The sequence below is a fragment of the Egretta garzetta genome, unplaced genomic scaffold (assembly GCF_000687185.1).
Source record: "Egretta garzetta isolate BGI_Z169 unplaced genomic scaffold, ASM68718v1 scaffold170, whole genome shotgun sequence".
NCBI classification, from domain to species: domain Eukaryota; kingdom Metazoa; phylum Chordata; class Aves; order Pelecaniformes; family Ardeidae; genus Egretta; species Egretta garzetta.
Genome location: NW_009258380.1, coordinates 1,016,134 through 1,034,405, shown reverse-complemented (window position 1 = coordinate 1,034,405; position 18,272 = coordinate 1,016,134). Strand labels below are relative to the sequence as shown.

The window sequence follows — 18,272 nt, the reverse complement described above, 5'->3', positions numbered from 1 at the left end:
TTCCACACTTTTAAGACACATATGTAAAAAAAGACCGAACTCTAAAAGATATCTGTTTGCTGTATAGAAAAGAAAAATAATTGTTTTAAATATGGGTTGCAGCCCTTCCAGTTCCTGCTTCCATAGCTGCAGTGTGTAAAAGAAAGGCCACCCAACTTAAAGGTAAAATAAAAGCTGTTTCACATTCAGATTAACAATGGTCCAGGGCCTTGTAAGCTGCTGTCATCTTGGGTGTACCTAAAATCGTACTATGACACATACAAATTTTACACACAGAAGGATCTCAGGCTTTTCCATGATGCATATGCATAATTCTGAATGCTCCACTCCTACCTATTTTAAAGGTGTTCAAAACTGATCAAAAATGCAGCTTAAGTGAAAAATAACACAGACTTTTGTCTGGTAAACAAATTTGTGACTCAAATGTTATCATCATTGAAGTAGAATGAGGAACCCAATGCAGCATTTATGAATGAAGAATAATTTATCAAAACAAGCTTGGAAATTGAGTGAACATGGACATAATCATGAGAAACACTACAGGAATTAAAAAAAAAATTTCTAAAAATTTCTGGCAAACTACTGTGCTGCACATTTTAAGAGCCAAACCCCCAAATACATTGTTCATCCCCACTACTTGAACATGATGGACCAGATTCTTGCGTTGTCATCTTTTTGTTGCAAAACGGCTTTATAGCTGGAGTACCAATAATTGGGTCGAGTATCTCTATGTAGCAGAAGAATTACTGGGTACTCTGGTTGCTACATCAGTAGCAACTCATCTTCCAGCCATTGGATGGGATATCATGGCACATCTATGTCTTCTTATATACAACTGTTGTATGGCCTCTCAAAGAGGTACGACTTAGTAGAGGCTTGCAGCAGTGGTGAATTGTGTTTGTGACATTACTGGTCCTAAGGATTGGAAAAGCACAAACTTACTTTAAGATGATCATTCATTGAACACTTTCTGGGTGTCTGCGCTACAATTTGTAAGTGGTCTTAGCTGTTACAGTACTGCATTTTAAGACACAGGTACGTTGCCTTCTCATCAAACTCCCATAAGCCCATTAAGCATCATTCCCCCCTTAGCTTCATCTGAAACAAGACAATGCAGAACCAAAGGGAAGTTCACTCAGAAACAGAGGGGAGACCAAGCAGGTGGTAGAAACATGACCTTTCTCCATGAGGTCAAATAGCTTTATTGTGATTAAGCACTACAATACAGTATATATCCATAAAAAAACTCTATAGTGTATATAAATTATTCCTTCCATTCAGTAATTCTTTTTTGTTTTCTTTTTTTTTTTTTTTTCATTTCCATTACAGCTTTGGTACAATGTGATTTTATTATATTTTTAAATACTTTTAGCTTCACAAACTCAACACAAAGTACAAAACTAATCCGAATCAGGGATATTACAATCTACACAGTGGTGTTCAGTGGTAGGAAAAAATCTTACCTCAATGAATTCATGTCACTAGCTAAGCTATAAAGGCATACCTAGCAGACATGACAAAAATATGCACCATTAACCAGCAAACTTTTTTTTTTCAAAATTTTTTTTATTTTTGTTTTTTTTTTACAGATTTCTCCAGCAGCAAATCACTTGAGCATAGTCAGTTCTTATGTCCTCAACTGATTATCCTGTTGTGTTCCTCTTCATTTGAAGGCCATGAGTTATTTGTCAAATAATGCACCGCTATCCTCGTATATCCGCACTAAGCCACAGTGTCAGTACTTGACCTGCCACCCTGCATTGTTAATGCTCGCACAGTTTGTCCTGCAGCTGGCAGAAATAACTGGAACGTTATTGGAGGGGCAGTGTGGGGCAATCAACCGTAGGTTGTTCTGTGGGGCAGGAGGTATGACATTACAGTAGACAGGCATTCCAGTGGCTGTAAGTGTTCCTTGACCTGATTGATTAGGTAGCATGATTGGTTGTTGATATGATTGTTGCGGCAATCCTTGAGAACCCTGGGTCATTGGCACCTAGGGAGCAACAGAAATAAGTAAGAAAAAAAGAAAGTAATTAGTAAACACATTCAAGTTAGGTCCCAAGCACTCTCTTCTAGCTGAATTTGAGTATACTGTGCTCTGCCAAAACGTGTCATACTCTGCTGCTCAGAACTGTTCTCATCCCTGAGGTTACCCCTTTATTGGAGAAGGGTTAAAGAGGAAGCTCTCTGCTCCTGCAAGGAGCTCTGTCATGATCTAGTTGAATGCGGACTTCCGGGATCAGTGCAAACAGAAGACTCAACCCTGGTATATCTAGGCCATCTAAAAGATCTAAACCTTTAACCTGATCATTAACCTTTAAAACACATTTTCAGTATAGTAATTTTAAAGATCTAAGGAGAAAATTTTACCCACAAGCAATTCCCCCATTTCCATCTGGGTTGCTGTAGTGTTTTCAGATAAGCTGAGGGAAAAGATGAATGGCTGCTCAATTAGTGCAAACTATTAAAATGACTTAGATGTCATTTAGTTTCTTAACTTTCCAGAGGGACCATTAGGAAGCATAAGCCCAGGCCACCTTGTAGGCTCTCACAGGCTCTTGGCATATCTCACAGAATGAGGGTATAAAGTTGTAGAAATATGTCTGGGTAATTTAGGGACTTTGTAAAATTCAAGCCACTTCCCTCTCCCCAAAACCTAAAAAACAAAAATCTATCTGGCTACAGTTTGTTACAGAAGACATGGTGAGATCCTTGGCAGGAGTCTCCACAACTTCATGACAGGAAACAATACTGCACTGGCAAAAAAAAAAAACCAAAAACAAAAAAAACAATGTTCTGTCTTTTTTTTTAATTTGCTTTCTTCACAGGAAGAAGTATAATTCCTTCATCTTTTGTGACATTTTACCCCCGCTGCAGGCTGTAATAAATAGTTCATTTAAAGTACTCCCAATTCAGAATGAAAATTGGGATTACCAAGAACACGTAAACAGGAAGCAAAGAAACCAGTTTGACTTAGAAGTGTATTTATCAGGAGGCCTCTTGCCACACATTGTCCCAATAAAGTAATAAAGACCATTCTGTGATAAAAAAACTTAGTTCAGTTAAGCACTCGCCGAGAAAATCAGTCTTTCTTTACGGATTCCAAGTACCTGATAAGACGACATGGCTGGATACTGCACCATCATGCCTTGGACCTGATTTCCCTGTTGATTATTCATCAGGTTCTGGCTTTGGGGCGGCTGCTGCATTCCCATGAGACCCTGGAACCCCTGCTGCTGGTTCGGCAGGACAGGCTGGTAACCTGGAAGAAGAAAGCCGTCTTCAAATACCTGGTTGCTTGTAGGGGCAAAATTAAAACAGTTCTGAGGAACAGCAAACAATCCCATCATTTCTCCCTGCATTCATCACAAGGTTGCTCTGTTTCTAGAGAAGCATTACTAGAAGTGAAAATCGAAGGGGAATAAACAAATGCTGTGACTTGACCGCCCTGGCAGGCTAACGCGAGCGGGCAGCACGCTTTCTTCGTGCTCTTCAACCCCACGGCAGAGATCACCTTGAGGGACTGTGGCGCAGGATTGTAAAGGCCTGAACCGGCACAGGGTGCTACTGGCTTCTGGCTATTTCCTCAGAGGCAAAACTCCCACTGGCTTCAAGGACATCAGTATTTGGCCTTCACAGTCTAATCTGGCATTTTTCTTTCAGGTCACGTTTCTTATCTTACCCTGTTACCTTTCTTGTAGTGCAGCTCCCTAGCATGATGTAAACAGAGAGGGCTTTATTTAATCAAGAAGAACATCTGTAAACGTACTGGCTCCTCCTTGCAAGGCTTTTTATATGATTAGAGCATATTAAGGGTCATATTCCACCCTACTAGTTTCATTTTTGGCAAAAGAGGAAAATAAAAAATTAGGGAGTGTCTGGTCCTCCCCGTTGCTTGGTGGGAACACACTGCTGACACACAAGCGACTGCCCAGGGATGAGAAGTTGATGCTTCTGTTTTAACCTGGGACTGGCTCTGTGTTCAAAGTCACCACAGCATTGCAGGTTTTCTGCTAGGACTGGATGATCTGGAGGGCAAAGTTGCCCATGAGGCAGAAGCGTGGATGGGAAGTGAAGTGCGAGCGGCGCGCCGCTTGGCAGCAACACAATCCAGCTTGGGAATGAGTCTCCCTGGGTGGAAGTGGGCTGGCTGGGTGATGCTGCTATTTAGAGATGAAGGATTTTGCAGAAAAAGCTTGAAAGGAAGATGCAGAAAGATTTTGTCCTTGAAAAACACAGCCAGCCACCATCATTATAAATCTCTGAATAATTTCTCCCTAAGACATTCTCTGTCCTTTAGCACTCGCATTTTTTAACACGCAGTTATGCGGTGCACTATTAAGTCTGTAGCGATGTTCTCAGAATAAGCATATTTCAGGCAAAGAAGAATTATCAGAAGGAGCAACGCTGTGTTATTTTTGTATGAAAAATGTGTGTCACGTCTGCTCAATTTATATTCATGAATACAGTACACGGTTCAATATACTTCACGAATTGGAAATCATCATCTGGGTATTTCTTCATTATGTAAGAAAAATAAAGTAACCAACGTCTCTGTTTCTGCCGGTCTATTGTGAACTGATAGCTTTCCTTCAAAATCTTTTCTGATGCCAGAAAAATGTCAGATATCTCTGATCAATTTTTTGGCATTAAAGATGCCTTTCCACAGATACGAGATTAATGTCTCCGAGTCAACTGAGCAAAATAAAAAAAAAATTAATTCCATGAGTGATTAGCTTGGCTGGGATATATATCAAACATCTCCCAAATGCACCACATTATTATACATTCAAATTTGCTGTTTTCCTATGCACAAACACAGTGACAGCATATTTTTTAGTCACAAAAATTACCAACACCAGAAGTGCTGTAACTGAGTTTACAGAAGGCTTATACAGCAATAATAAAATTGCAAGTCCTCTTCTGCTCCTGTACACCAATTATGGGGGGGTTAGAAAGGACAGAAATAAAAAATTTAGCACTACTATTCTGGTATCTGCAAGACTGGAAGTTTAAGCAGAGAGGAGTCAACCGACAGTGGAAGCAGCAACAGATAATTCATCTCATGTCACTCGCAGTTGTCAAAGAAAGTCCCAGATGTTGTAATGAACGATAGATTGATGGTGGACCAGTGATCAAGTGACGCTAAGCAGGGGAATGCAATCAAACATCAGATCTGGGCTCACAGAGTTGGACCGTGATGCATTGGCACAGGGTGGTGGACTGGTGCTTTGCAGACAGACAGAGACAGACACCACTGGGGTCATGTAGAGAGAGAAGCTCTTCTGTTGTCTCTAGCAAATAAAATTGCATTGCCATCACTTTAGTCAGATTACTGCTGATACTCTGCTGTATGTTTGAACATACAGCTGTCTCTTCACCTCAGCTCTGTGTTCCATATTCTCCAAATATGATGAATTTACTGCCCAATACAGACATGACTATCAAACTGAAACAAAAAAAATTAATGGAAATGACTAAGTATCTACCCTTATGCTGAACACATAGGCATCACCTCACGGTGGTATTACAATAATGTGTACCTGTCCTGAAAACCTCCTTGGCAAACACTGCTTAGTACATGGCACAGCCACTCCATGTTTATGTGCAGGAATACAAAAGGAGGATGGGTTAAGAGCTGAGGTTCACTAGGCTATGGATTATTATTATTATTTTAACAATCTTATTACTCTTCAAGGACTTCAGCAAGTTCTCCTGCCCATAGGGCATGTGCACCCCTCACCCCTGACCCAACATGCACAGTCCTGGTTACACCCCGGGATCAGGAGAAGACCTCTTTCCTACTCTCTTTGCAAGCTCTTTACAACACTCTGACCACAGAAAAGGGCCTCAATACAAGCAGAAAAAAACCCCACAAAACTTCACGTGCACTCTAACACACTTCCAATGTGATTAGATGGGAGCAAAGAGGCGTTAACGTAAGAAGCCGATCATGTTGTCTCCTGAACCTTCTTTGCAGTTAAGGGAAACTAAAGTCTCTTCTTCCACCCAGAAAGAGATACTGCAGCCTCTTGACCACTAGCTCCCTTGACATGTGGGTGGAAACAGGGATATTTAAGAAGGTTACTAGCCTGCTTGTAACCTTGCAAAGATGCTGGCTGTCATCTCTTCCTCATTTAATATTCTTGGACTTCTTTTTAACTATGGTTAGTACCCTTTGGAACGTAATGAAGTTATGGATGTCAGACATTGCTGCAGAACTCCACTAGAGCATTTGGTCAAAATCCAGCTTCCCCTCCAAGGCTCTGCAACTTGAGTGAAGCCACTTCCCTTCACCTGATAGCGAAGTCTGACCCTTTACTATATATCAAGAAAGATGGATGTTCACCCATACCATTGAACATAAAAACCTGACAAGCGACAAAAATATACTACAATAGCACAGAGAGGATACAGACTATGAAAAGGTGAATTCATTTCTTTATCTACAACAAGCTCTAAAAGCAAGATGAAAATGCTGTGAAAAAACAAAGAAGCCCAAATCTGTTCTGCTAGATGGCTTCCGTTTCAGCACAAATGTAAGGGCAAGAAATTGGCACTCTAGATGGCAACCTGTTTGAACAAGAAATTGTTAATAACAGAAACCAGCTGCTCTGCATTTTCCACCTCCACAGCCCAAACTTTGCAACTCTGACTCTGCATGCCACCTAACATTTGTATGTTGATATCTTCCTACATTTTTGCACACTGGCCAGGAAAAGAATGGAGATGGGAGAACGGAGACTCTGCATAACTGATGGTCTTAACACATCAACCTTTCAGCAACGTTCATGAAACTATATCATTCTAGCAAATCTTTCTCTTTTTTGAGGGCAACGACTATCAGAGATCGCTATTCCCCCAAAACTATTTATTTCGTACACACACAGCAGTTTCAATCCTGAACTCAGCTCTGCCACGCTTTTGACATGCTATTTATTTTTCAGTGAAATAAAAAAAATACAGTGTTCTCAAAAGGCTTGGGAACAGGCTGCAGTGCACGAAAAGCCATGCATGGCTGGGCAGAGCTGGATGTTCTGGAGGTACACAGGTGTCAGGAAACGAGTGAGAACGGGGAGAGGCACCATGGTTTCTGCAGCAATAGTTTTCTTCACGCTTGCTCTTTTGCTCATTAGCTTTCATACTACATAAAGTGTAATCCTTAAAAGCCTCTTTACTGTCCCCTGAGAACATACATACGTGGGTTATTTTCTAATGGCAGCACACATCAGATGAACCATCCTATTACTGCAAGCTCCAGGGCCTCTTTACTGCAATTATATCATCCTGCTCTATGTTATCTCTGCTACAAAGGAGGATTTTTTAAATCAGGGCAAACATGAGAGACATTGTTAAACAACCAGAAGAACAAATCGTGCACAGAATTTCAATGAATGCCTCAGAGGAAAAATGAGCCTTGGATTGCAGTTGCAATGGAAGAGGCCATCATACCATCAAGGTAATTCTCTGAACCTTTACAGCCTGCAACACCATGTTGACAGTCAGATAACTTAAACATCCCAGGGGGAGAAAGACTGCATGAAAGACCCACAAATGTTTTAATATCTTGATGAGGCTACGGAGCTGAAAAGATAAAATGCAGTGGTCTTACACCTCTGCCAGTAATGTCACCCAGAGCTGTAATTAAAGCTTATTTGGTGCTCTGCTGACCTCAGCAGACATCCTTCATGGATGGCACGTCCATGTTTGGAGGGACTGTTTCATTGCTCATTTTAGATTTGAAGCATATATTAGGAAGATAGCTTTGTAATATGTGTATCAGCACTGTGGGCAAAGAGTAATCAGCACTTCGGCTGACAAGCGCGGCGGTCTGGCACAAGTCCCTGAACTGCAGATCTTACTGTACCCTCACCACTTGGACAGAGTCCTTGCACCTAAGCCCATCTGACGGAAATGCACATATTCACAGTGGTTTTGATGCAAAGTGACTTGAGACCTCATCTGTTCCCTTCCCGCTTCACTCAGCATAGTGCTGGGAGAAGCCAAGCTGACCTTGGCAATACGCTGCAAGCAGCTCAGGCAAACAAAGCCCAAAAGAAACTCGAAAGGGAAACCTCAGCAGGCCTAGCTGGGCTGGGCGCGAGGCTGTGCAGCTCTGGCCATGCTCCTGCCTGCTCCACTATTTCTGCAGTGCCTTCCTCAGCCCAGCACCTCTGCCCTACAGTCCCAGTATGGACAGGCTCAGCCTCCGCTGCAACTGCCGCCAGGAACTGCAGGGAAAGGACTGAATTTGGGCTCCCAGGGAAAAGCCAAGGAGAGCAAGCACCACCTCTGGGTGCAGGCACAAAGAAATACCCTGCAATATACTGAAAACAGTGTGACAGCAGATCCTGCACCCAGTCCCATGTGCTGCATTTGCCAAAGGGGCTTACATCTGCAGAAGACTCCCTAAAACTGGAAAGGGCAAGAGATGAGAGCTACAAAAATGACCTAAGGTCAGAAAGCTCACCTCTTCCTGGGAGACCTAATGAGCTCACTCTGCTCAATTTGTTCAAAAGATGAAGAGGTATCTGCTGGTAGATAGTTCCCAGAGTAGAAAATGGTATAATAAAATTACACGGTTGGAAGATAAACCTAGAACTATTCAGATTAGAAATAAAATTCAAAGTTTCGACAGACCTTATCATTATCTAGGGGACAATTTACCCAGAGAGGAAGTGCACTTGCTATCACCTCTAAAATGAGGATGGACAGCTTGCTAGAAGATATTAATTCATTTAACAAGAAGTTGAGGGAATAAAGATATGATTAGAGTGTGCTCAGTGTCCAGTATTATTCAGAGCATTAAATTACATGTTCCAGACTTGAAACACTTATGAAAATGTTAGCCAGCTAGCTCTTAACACTTCTCTTCCAAGGAAATGACTAATCTTTTGCATGTGAGACAGGAGCCTCTTCCCAGTCTGCTTCCTTTGATCGCCTGCTGGCAATACCACCCCACTCACGCCACAAGCAGCGAGTTCACCTGTGTACGGTGGATATTCTAAGGGCTATTTCTGGCCTGTTTTAGTTTACTTTGCCCTGGCTGGAGTAGCGCTCAGTAGGTTTTGTAGGCTGAAGAATATGATCATAATTCCCATTTATTCCCATAATTTTGCTAGGCTACATTTTCCTTTATTTTTCAAAATAAAGTGTTAAAGTGGCTGGATGTAGCTTTTACTCTACATGAACTTACAGAAACTTACGATGTCCATGACAAGTTACTAATCAGAAAAGAAAAAACATAGTTGTAAAACTATAATTCAGTCATGCACACACCAGAAAGTAAGTTTGGCAAAGTTTTGGCAATTCACTTATTTGCCAAAAGCTCTGAGTTGGTCCATCCCAAAGTACCTGCAAAACTGGAAGGAAGAAAAAAATGAAGCAAGCAGTTCGGCAAGATCAAATACTTTATCTTGACACAAAGAACCTTCTGATTCTCAAACAGACCCTAAATGTTATCTGTAAAATGAGATGAGAGGAAGGAAGGTTGGGCAATCTTCTGTTTAGGACAGTTGGCCAAGCTGTGGGAGGTGCATACTGAAATCCCTTCCCAGCACAACTGAGAGCAGAAATTTGAGGCAAGGGGTTTATAGCAGCCAGAACAAAGCCTTCCCTGCTACAGGGGTCTGTCAGTCCCTCCTGCCGATGCTCCTTACCTCACGTGAGATACTCAACTACGGGACCGCAACCAGATCTTTCACCTCATACATGAACATAGTAATTACCAGCTACAAAATCTCCCCATATACTGCTTGCTCTAGAGGAGCTACTCAGACTGGCTTCTCACGTCCAGGTGGGACGTGTTAGATTTGGGTGGCTGCTGAGGAAATTGTTTGTTTTTTTTTTTTTTTATTATGCAGTTGATCATTACCTGGCCAATTTCACCGCAAATGATGGACTAAACATCTCATGGAAAACATAAAATTAAGCTACAAATTTAAGCTGATTTTTATTTTAGCCTCACCCCAAAGCATCTGCAGCTTAGAAAGACTCCCACAGAAGACACGCTAATTAACGTCTCCCTGCTGGTGTGGCATTTTCTGTGTGAGTCTGCAGATTTAAACTGCATCTTGTGCAGCTGGAATCCAAAACACTTTGTAAACAATTTTGTAGTTTCAGCTTGGATCTAAAAATCCAAGCCACGCTGCAAACCAAATCTGCTGCAGTTGATCAATCCACTCCTATCGCGTCTGCTTTCTCTCTCCAATACACATAAAAACATCTCGACCTAGGAAGATATTTGGGCTTTGTGCTCCACTTGAAGATATCACAGATAATTTATGGGTGTGAACTGGATACCATGAGCTAGAAGGACAAATACGTAACAGCTTAATGCTAAAAAAACATCCCTTGCCCTTGAAAACTTGCAATTATTTTGTTTTCACACACTTACAAAGGAAAAAAACCCACAAGAATACCTATGCCTGAAGTAAAGGAGTCTTAAGAAGCAACAAGATAACTTGGAGGTGCGAGGTGGCTTATAACACATATAAACCAGCACATGTGCCAGTCACCACAGCAGCACACAGGCTCCTTTCCCCACAGCACTCCGCAGGCTCAAACCCTCAGGAACAAGAGATGCCTTTACACCAAAGTGACTTACAGCTTGGCTTCTTTCATTTCAGGTAAAAGCACATCCCACTCCGGCAGTAGAGCTCGCAGGGGGAAGCACGGGGTATTACGCTAGCTTTGTTTTCAAAATTTCAAACTAATGACATCAATTCTTTCAGGTTGTGCGAGATCAAAACAATTTTTAGCTAGTGGCACTCCAGTTACATTCACTGAAAACACACAACACAGTAAATATATTCCTAAACTGATTACAATGACAGCAACTCGAATAATTCTCTGCAGAGAGAATCTGCAGGATTTTGAACTTAAGAGTCTCAACACATAATTGCTGCCAGAATCGTAGCTCCCTGGTCCCTAAATTGGCTGTAGCTTTGCTGAGAGCACTTTCATGCTTCCCAAACCTGGTAACAGATCAGCAGCCACATTTGTTGACAGACCCTCAGAGAAAGAGCTGTATTCAGCTGCATTAAGGAGCTCAGCAAGATGTATATGCATCAGGGAGATGAGCCAGTAAGATTTATTACCACAAAAGAAAGAAGAAAAATCCTGGCTAGAAGATGGCTCATCTGTCTTCCCCTCCCCCTTTCTCTCTCTGGTTTACAAAATCAATAGCTTCAGAAGAAAAAGAAATCAAATTTGGAAATTTGCTGCAATTTTGCATTATTTCAGAGTGACTTACTTGTTGGATTTGGTAAAAACTGCTGATTAAAATACCCTGGTACGCAAGAGGTTTTTTTCATGGCTAACAGCTCTGAAATCCCCCACGTGGCTAGTTCTGTCCAACTGCTAGAGCAGCATCTTCTCTAGCTGAACTGCCCCTCCTTGTCCTCTTAATTTATTCTTCCTCAAAAAGCTATATGAAATCCTGGTTTTACCCGTTTTGCAACCCTGGGGGCTGGAAGAAACCCAAGGCACAGAGCATCCGAAGCATGGATGGTTTCATGTGCTACTTGAGACAACAGGGCCAACCGGGGGCATTTTTTGGCTGCTAAAGAGATGGAGAAAAATCAGGGGAATAACACAACTCCCCTAGCAATGCAAACCCTCCTAGTTCAAAAGATGTGCAGGATCAGGGCCTCACAAATCTATTTTTTAAACTTTGCTTCTCCTATATAAGCTGGAATAAGGTACATCTTAGCTTTTACAAAAGCTAAGAGAGGGTGCTTTGTGCACTGACCTTTCCTCAAGAAGAGTCACTGCAGAAAACCAATGGCCTCATCTGGGTGGTAGAAAGCCTCCTGTTATGGTGGTTTAGATCATGCCGATGAGAAATGATGAAAGTAACACTGCATATCACACGTGAGATTTAGAGATTCTTACACATCAGCATCAAAGAAACGCCTATTACATTTTTTTGCCCTTTCTCTATGATGCCAAGTTCCAACTGCTGGAGACAGGTACTAGTGTTATCTTTAAAAAAAAAAAAACCCACACACATTTATATGCATGCTCACTGTCCCGTGGGGGAAAAATGTTTTCGTAAAGAGCACTAAACTGTTATTTAGAGCCTTCTACTCATCATCCAAGCAACTACCTTTAGGGCAAACACGCAAAATCATGGAGACAATTAATTTACAGATCACTTTAACTGGGGGTGGGGGTGGGGGGTGTGCATCTTACTTTTCCACATGTTAAAAGAATCGTTTTAAAACTTGGTGACCTCACTACTAAGTAAGAAGGCCCAGGAAAATAAGTGGTATGATTAAATACTTACATTATATACCTAATGAAATCACATACAGTAACATCTTCTGAGACTAAAATTTTAATTAAGGCAGGCTGACATTTTGGCTTTTTTCCCCCCCCTCCCCGTGTTCCAGGGGAACAGCAGGTAAGGTCAAAAGAAAAGCTTATGTGGTAAAATTGCATGAGAGCGCTCCTGGGAGACCTGGCATTATTAACAAGAACATGAAGAAGGGCACAGTTGAACAGTTCAAAGATAAATGATTGCATTCAGTTTACTTTTCGCTATCAACTGGAGAATCTGAGAGAGCTGTTATTTCACAAGAAATTTATACAAATAGGCATCAAAAAGAGCTTGAATAGGTACAAATACAGGAGATTCAAGGTTAGGGTAACATTTTTCTTCAGTTTAAAATCTGAATCTATTCTTTTACTTGTCTACACAAAGGATTTCCAAATTATAGGGACAGCTTTAAGAACAACTTGCTACTGGTAAGTGGCTTGATACTGAAAATAAACCTGTTCTTACCGAGAACCTAAACCCACGTTATTTCATGACACTTATTTTATTCTCAATGTACTTTTATTTTATGTTTTGAGACCGTTTAGCACTGTTCTTGTTCTTCAAAAACGATTACAAAAATTATTTGCTCTTCTCCTTGAAGATAAATCTGAAGATAAATGGAGGGGCACCTCTTACTGACACGGTATGTAACTCAAAGCTTCTGTAAGATTCAGAAAAGAAAATTCTATTTTTAAGACAAAATCCTTTTATCTCACTTCAGAAAAAATGTAGAGGGAACAGCCAGCTGCAAGCCAAAATAATTGCAACACAATAATGCAGGGCTCCATTACAGCAGCATAATTCCGGTAAAGCAGCTGATCCAGGATCTTGGCACCTACCCAGACCCTGGAGCCTGGACTTAAATGCATTAACCCAGACAAAGCATGTGCAGCTGCTTTGGTAATCTGAGGCGTCTGCATTTTATTGGAGACCAAAAAAAAAAGAAAAAAAGAAGTCAGCCAGCCAGCCAGTGACACAGGTGACACACAGAGAGAGAAGGAAAGTATTTCGTGCTTTTGAACAAAGTTAATCCATGGAGTCACTTGAACAGACTCGACAGCTTTGGGGAGATGGGCTTTGGAAGGCGTTTCCCTTCAGCCAGCATGATGAGCAAGGGTTTACACTGGAGCAGCGGAGATGCTCAAAGCCAGCTGAGGTGCCTGCAGGGAGGGTACTGCAGGACCTGGAAAACATTACTCCAAGAGGGGTGAAGCCTCTTCATACCCACAGAGCTAAGCCACTGAAGACACGTACTGCAAGCTGGCGTGCGGTTCTCGTGACATCAGGGAGGTCCCAAATTACACTAGGGAAAACCCAAGTATAATCCTTCTGCTCTCAGGCCCTGCCCACCAATCCCGCTGATGTTAACAAGATTTAATGCAGACCCATGAGCAGGCCAATAGATCGTTCTGGAGAATTTGTGGGTTGCTCTTAAGAGAGCTTTACTGCTTAAAGACCAAACCAGATGCAAATCTAGTCATAGACCTTACTATAGCCATAGACTGTCATACTGCTGCAGTCTGCTGCAATTCCTCTTTATGGATTTCTGAATAGCTAATATACAATCAAAACACCAACGTAAAAACTCATCAGTGTTGCTAGTAAGACTCCTTTGGCACATAACGTGCTGTAGGTCTTGCCTCACATTGAAAAGTGGCATCTAGAGAGATGCCCTGGCCAGCAAAATGTTATAGGGGGTCTTCATTTAGAATAACTACCTGACATTATGTTCAGGATTCTGCTGAATTCAGAGACAAAGTGTCCATACATTCTTGCGGAAAAACTGAATTTTCATTAAAGCTAAGATTTACGGTAAACTGTGAAGAAACGAAGCACACGATTAACTATTTTATTACTATTATTTTCAGAAAAAACCCCAAACCAATAGCTTTGGCTGAAGACTGCAAGAACAAACTGCTCTTTTCTCATCTCTCCACCCAGAAAACTGTATTTCGCAGATTTGCAAAACATAACCTTTGTTACAAATGTATTCATTTTCACATGGGAATATTTTTCATGTGAAATGATAACTTCCTGTAGTTCAGGGCGGGAATATCAATACTGTAGCTGGTACAAACTTACACCTGGTATGAACTCAAACCCTTGTTGGCACTAACTCTTGGTATGCATACGCATACACATGCACGTACCTGTATCAGTGGAAATGAGTATCAGCTGAAATGGAGAGCCATAAAAGTTAAATAGCAGCCAATCATTCATTGCAACCACTGAGCTCTAACCCAACCACCCGCTTTAACGGTGGGATTCAGGGCACGTGCCAGCTCCAGATTGCGTGATGCAGCGGTCCAGCACAGGGCTGCCCAGGAGAGTTCGCATAAATAATGAAAACAGTCAAGTAACATCAACTCAAGATAGTCCACTAGAGAGATTTTTCTTTGTGATTGCACTGGAATGATTTCTTCACCTGAGTCAGGTGGCAATATGATCATTTTCCCCACTCAGTATAGCAAGCCTGGCCTTTCCAAGGACAGCAGACTTACAGCTGTTATTTCCAGCCAAAAGTACCTGCAGACATGAGTGACAGGGCTCAAGAAATAGGAAGGTAACGATAAATGTCCAAGCTACTGATCATCAGCCAGGCTACGCAAATTGACTGCGCACGACTGCTCTGCGCTGAATGCAAAGCAAAGCAGGAGGTGGGTTAAGCCTTTGTGCATAGAGCAGGCTGGAAGCACATATGGTCAATTCAGTGTAGCTCATTAAATAAGCAATACCCTGTGTAATATTCCCTATACATACCTGTGTCTGTGTTTACATTCTGTTATATAAAACAGTTCCTGGCCATAGTATAATAATTATCTGTTGTTTTTGTTAGCAAATCCGTAAGAACTGGGTGCAATGGGACAGCTAGCCACCCAAGCAAAATTAAGTGTGATCCCCCCCAAAAGAATACAAACACAAATAGATTTACTGAATTTCAACAGGTTCATCTCTACATTACACTAGTTTGATTTTCTGGATTTCCCCCAAGTAAGTAACAGCCAGTCTAAGCAAACAAACTGTTAATCCCCCGTGTATTGATCTACAACTCAGCCCTTGATATTGCTGAAATACCTACAAGCACAAGCCCAGGGTGAACCTCCACCACGCCAGTTATTATGCAAACTTCAAGGAATAGCTGCAGCCCCTGCACTGAAGATGGCATGCTCCTGAATAGACAAGACAGCTGGAGACAGAAAAATAAGCACCCAGGAGAAATAACTTGCCCAGAGAAAAACAGCCGACCTGCACAAAACTTTTCTGGAAAATACATGAAAATCTCTGTGCGCTGCCTCAGAGAGCACTAGTGCTCAGAGCCCCATGCCGAGGAGGGAGTGCTTGGGCAGGCTGCTGCTCACCAGCGCAGTCACGGAGATGACAGTTCCTGTGCTCTCGCTGCTCCTGCCACCCTGGTTACCCCCATGCAGCTTCAGGCACAGGCTCCTGCCCACACCCTGTGTACTGGAGGAAGGCTGCAGGGTGCTGGTGATGCACAGTTCACCATACCGTGTTGCATTTTACCGAGAGCAGAACGGGGTAAATAACTGCTAGGACCACAAATTCTCACTAACGATCTCTGCTTTTCAGCCTCGCAAGCTGGGCTTTGTTTTGTGGCTCTGCCTCAAGGAGAGTTTTCATAAACGTGACACCAACTGTAAATACCATCTGCAACAAAGGCACGGCCGCTGCCCGATGGCGCTCTGCCTCCCTGCTGCTTCTCCGTACAGCTACAGGTTAATGTATCGAATCACTCAGCAAAAGGACTTGTGCTTGGTTTTTTACCTAAAATATAAGGGCACAGCATGTTATGGGCTACATCCCCCAGCTAGATGAAAACAGATGCAAGGATGATACTGAAGCCAACAGGACTTTGATGGAGCATATGTCTGCCCATATGGGTCCGACTGCAAAAAATCTCATCTTTTCCAAGTGCACCCATGCAGAACGTAAGTCCAAAGACTTACTGGGGTTGGAAATCAACTTTAACCAGCTTTGCACCATATTAGGAGCGCTTGCCTGCAACGTAGTGATTACTCTGGCCCCTAAGCAGCACAGCCCTTAAGCGCTTGCTTAACTATTAAGCATATGAGCCAATTTCTTGATTTCAGAGCAATGATACAGAGGCTTGAGTATACTTCTGGACTGAGGCCAGGGAACTCAGCCCCTTGAAGGAAGGGCTCTCCAATGGGAGAGATACCAACACATTTATTCACTTTTATTCTTAGCATCCTTTAAAAGGCTTCTGAGAAACTTGACCAGGCAGGTAGCAATCAACCTAAGGAAAAAGAGGCTCCATTCTAATAAAATTCATTTCTAAAATATATGAAATCAAATCATTTCTCAACTCTTCTTTTGCACAGCCACTGCTTAATCCACAAGCTGGAAAGTGGGTCAAGATGGGCCTGAGCCTGCATTCATACATGGCCCAATGCACATATGTGTACATATATGAAAGTGCCATTAGACTGCGCAATGGTTGTGTAACCGAGAGATACTGGCAAATAATAAACCAAATGGCAACCAGGGATGAGTCTAACCTACTTCACTTCCGTGGCACAGGCTCAGAGTGCTCCCGGTCATGTTTATCTTGCAATTAAACCCTTCAAGTTTACTAGTAGACCCTAGTTTACTTCTCATGTCTGTCTTAATTAAAAAGAGCTGTTAAAGAAATTGGGTTAGGCCTTTTCTTTTACTAAAGCAATCATTATCATTAAGACCCCCCATTCCCATTACCCCTTGAAGTACAAGACAAAAGACATGTAAAGTACCTACATGAACTTTGTATCAGTCTGCTGTAGGCATCCACTCCATTCTGTACCACTGCAGAAATGCAAACATCGATATCACTGCAGAAGTGCAAACACCGATTGCAATTCTGCCATAGGTACAAAAGCAATAGATCAGATTACTGCACTAAAACCGGGCTGTATCTTCCAGCTAAACCTTTTTCTTAGAAGGAGGGGAACAGCAAAATCTAGAGAGGTAGTAACTCCAGTGCCGGGTTAGCTTCACCTGTGGCCAAATTATTCATCTTACAAAGGAGGGAATAAGTGAGTAAAAGCCAAAAATGTCTGAAAAAGCAAGACCATTCCCTTATGACATTCCAAATAGAACACTACCCATTTCTAAGACTTCAAGAATTTTGTTCATTTTACATTTAAAAAATATTTTAAATTAAATGAAACAGTTTAATTGTCCGTACGCAATTTAAAGCTTTTGTTTCATCTTTTGGGTTGCTGGGGGGCGGGGGGGATAGTCTAATTTCAAATGAATTTGAGAAAAATTTTGTTTTAATTAGCCAAGGAATCTGCAAAATAACTCATTAATACAGTTTTATAAGCTCTTTTGATAACTCGGAACAGCTAAATCTGTAAAGCATGCCTATCTCCATATCACAGGGAAATGCATTTTCAACTCTTGCATTGAGTGGGCAGAACAATATGAACTAGATTTTTTTAAAAAGAAAAGAGGAGCGCATGGTGGATGTAAACTTTCACCTTTCTAAAAAGGGTTTAGTGGCACTTATGAAAACAAGAGCACTAACACCTGGAGACACAAGTTCCGTGTGTATTCACAAAAGAAATGAATAGATACGACACTGTCAGCAGCAGGTGGCAAGCTTTTCTGCGCAACCATGCCAAGAAATCTTGTCCCAAAGAGAGCGGAAGAAAGTGAAAAGGGAGAGGGAGGATGGAGGAGGCTTCAGAAGAGACTGCTTGGTTTCTACACTGATTCCAGAGTCTCTCTGCCGAGTTGGCCAACAGGCTGACAGTGGCGCTTGGGACATGGGCAGACGTCACTCCGCCAGTGCCTGCCCTACTTGCACTAGCAGCAGTTTTTCTATGGGCTTGAGCAAGCCTGGAATCAGGCCTGTGGTCAACAGATGTCCAAATGTTCAGCCAGAACATGGCTTAATTCAGCTATATGGAAATAAACCTCTCTCTGCCCT

At 42.0% G+C, this 18,272-nt stretch overlaps 1 protein-coding gene across 1 annotated transcript in view; it reads right to left on the bottom strand.

The window, feature by feature from the left end:
* Positions 1 to 1,735: 1,735 nt before the first annotated feature.
* The window catches only part of ARPP21 (cAMP regulated phosphoprotein 21), a 105,169-nt gene continuing 88,632 nt past the window's right edge, over positions 1,736 to 18,272 (bottom strand). The window contains exons 18-19 of the mRNA XM_035896578.1: positions 3,111 to 3,262; positions 1,736 to 1,993 (exon numbers count right to left, since the gene is read on the bottom strand). Coding sequence (XP_035752471.1) covers positions 1,736 to 1,993; positions 3,111 to 3,262 — 410 coding nt within the window. The remainder of the gene's footprint in view (positions 1,994 to 3,110; positions 3,263 to 18,272) is intronic.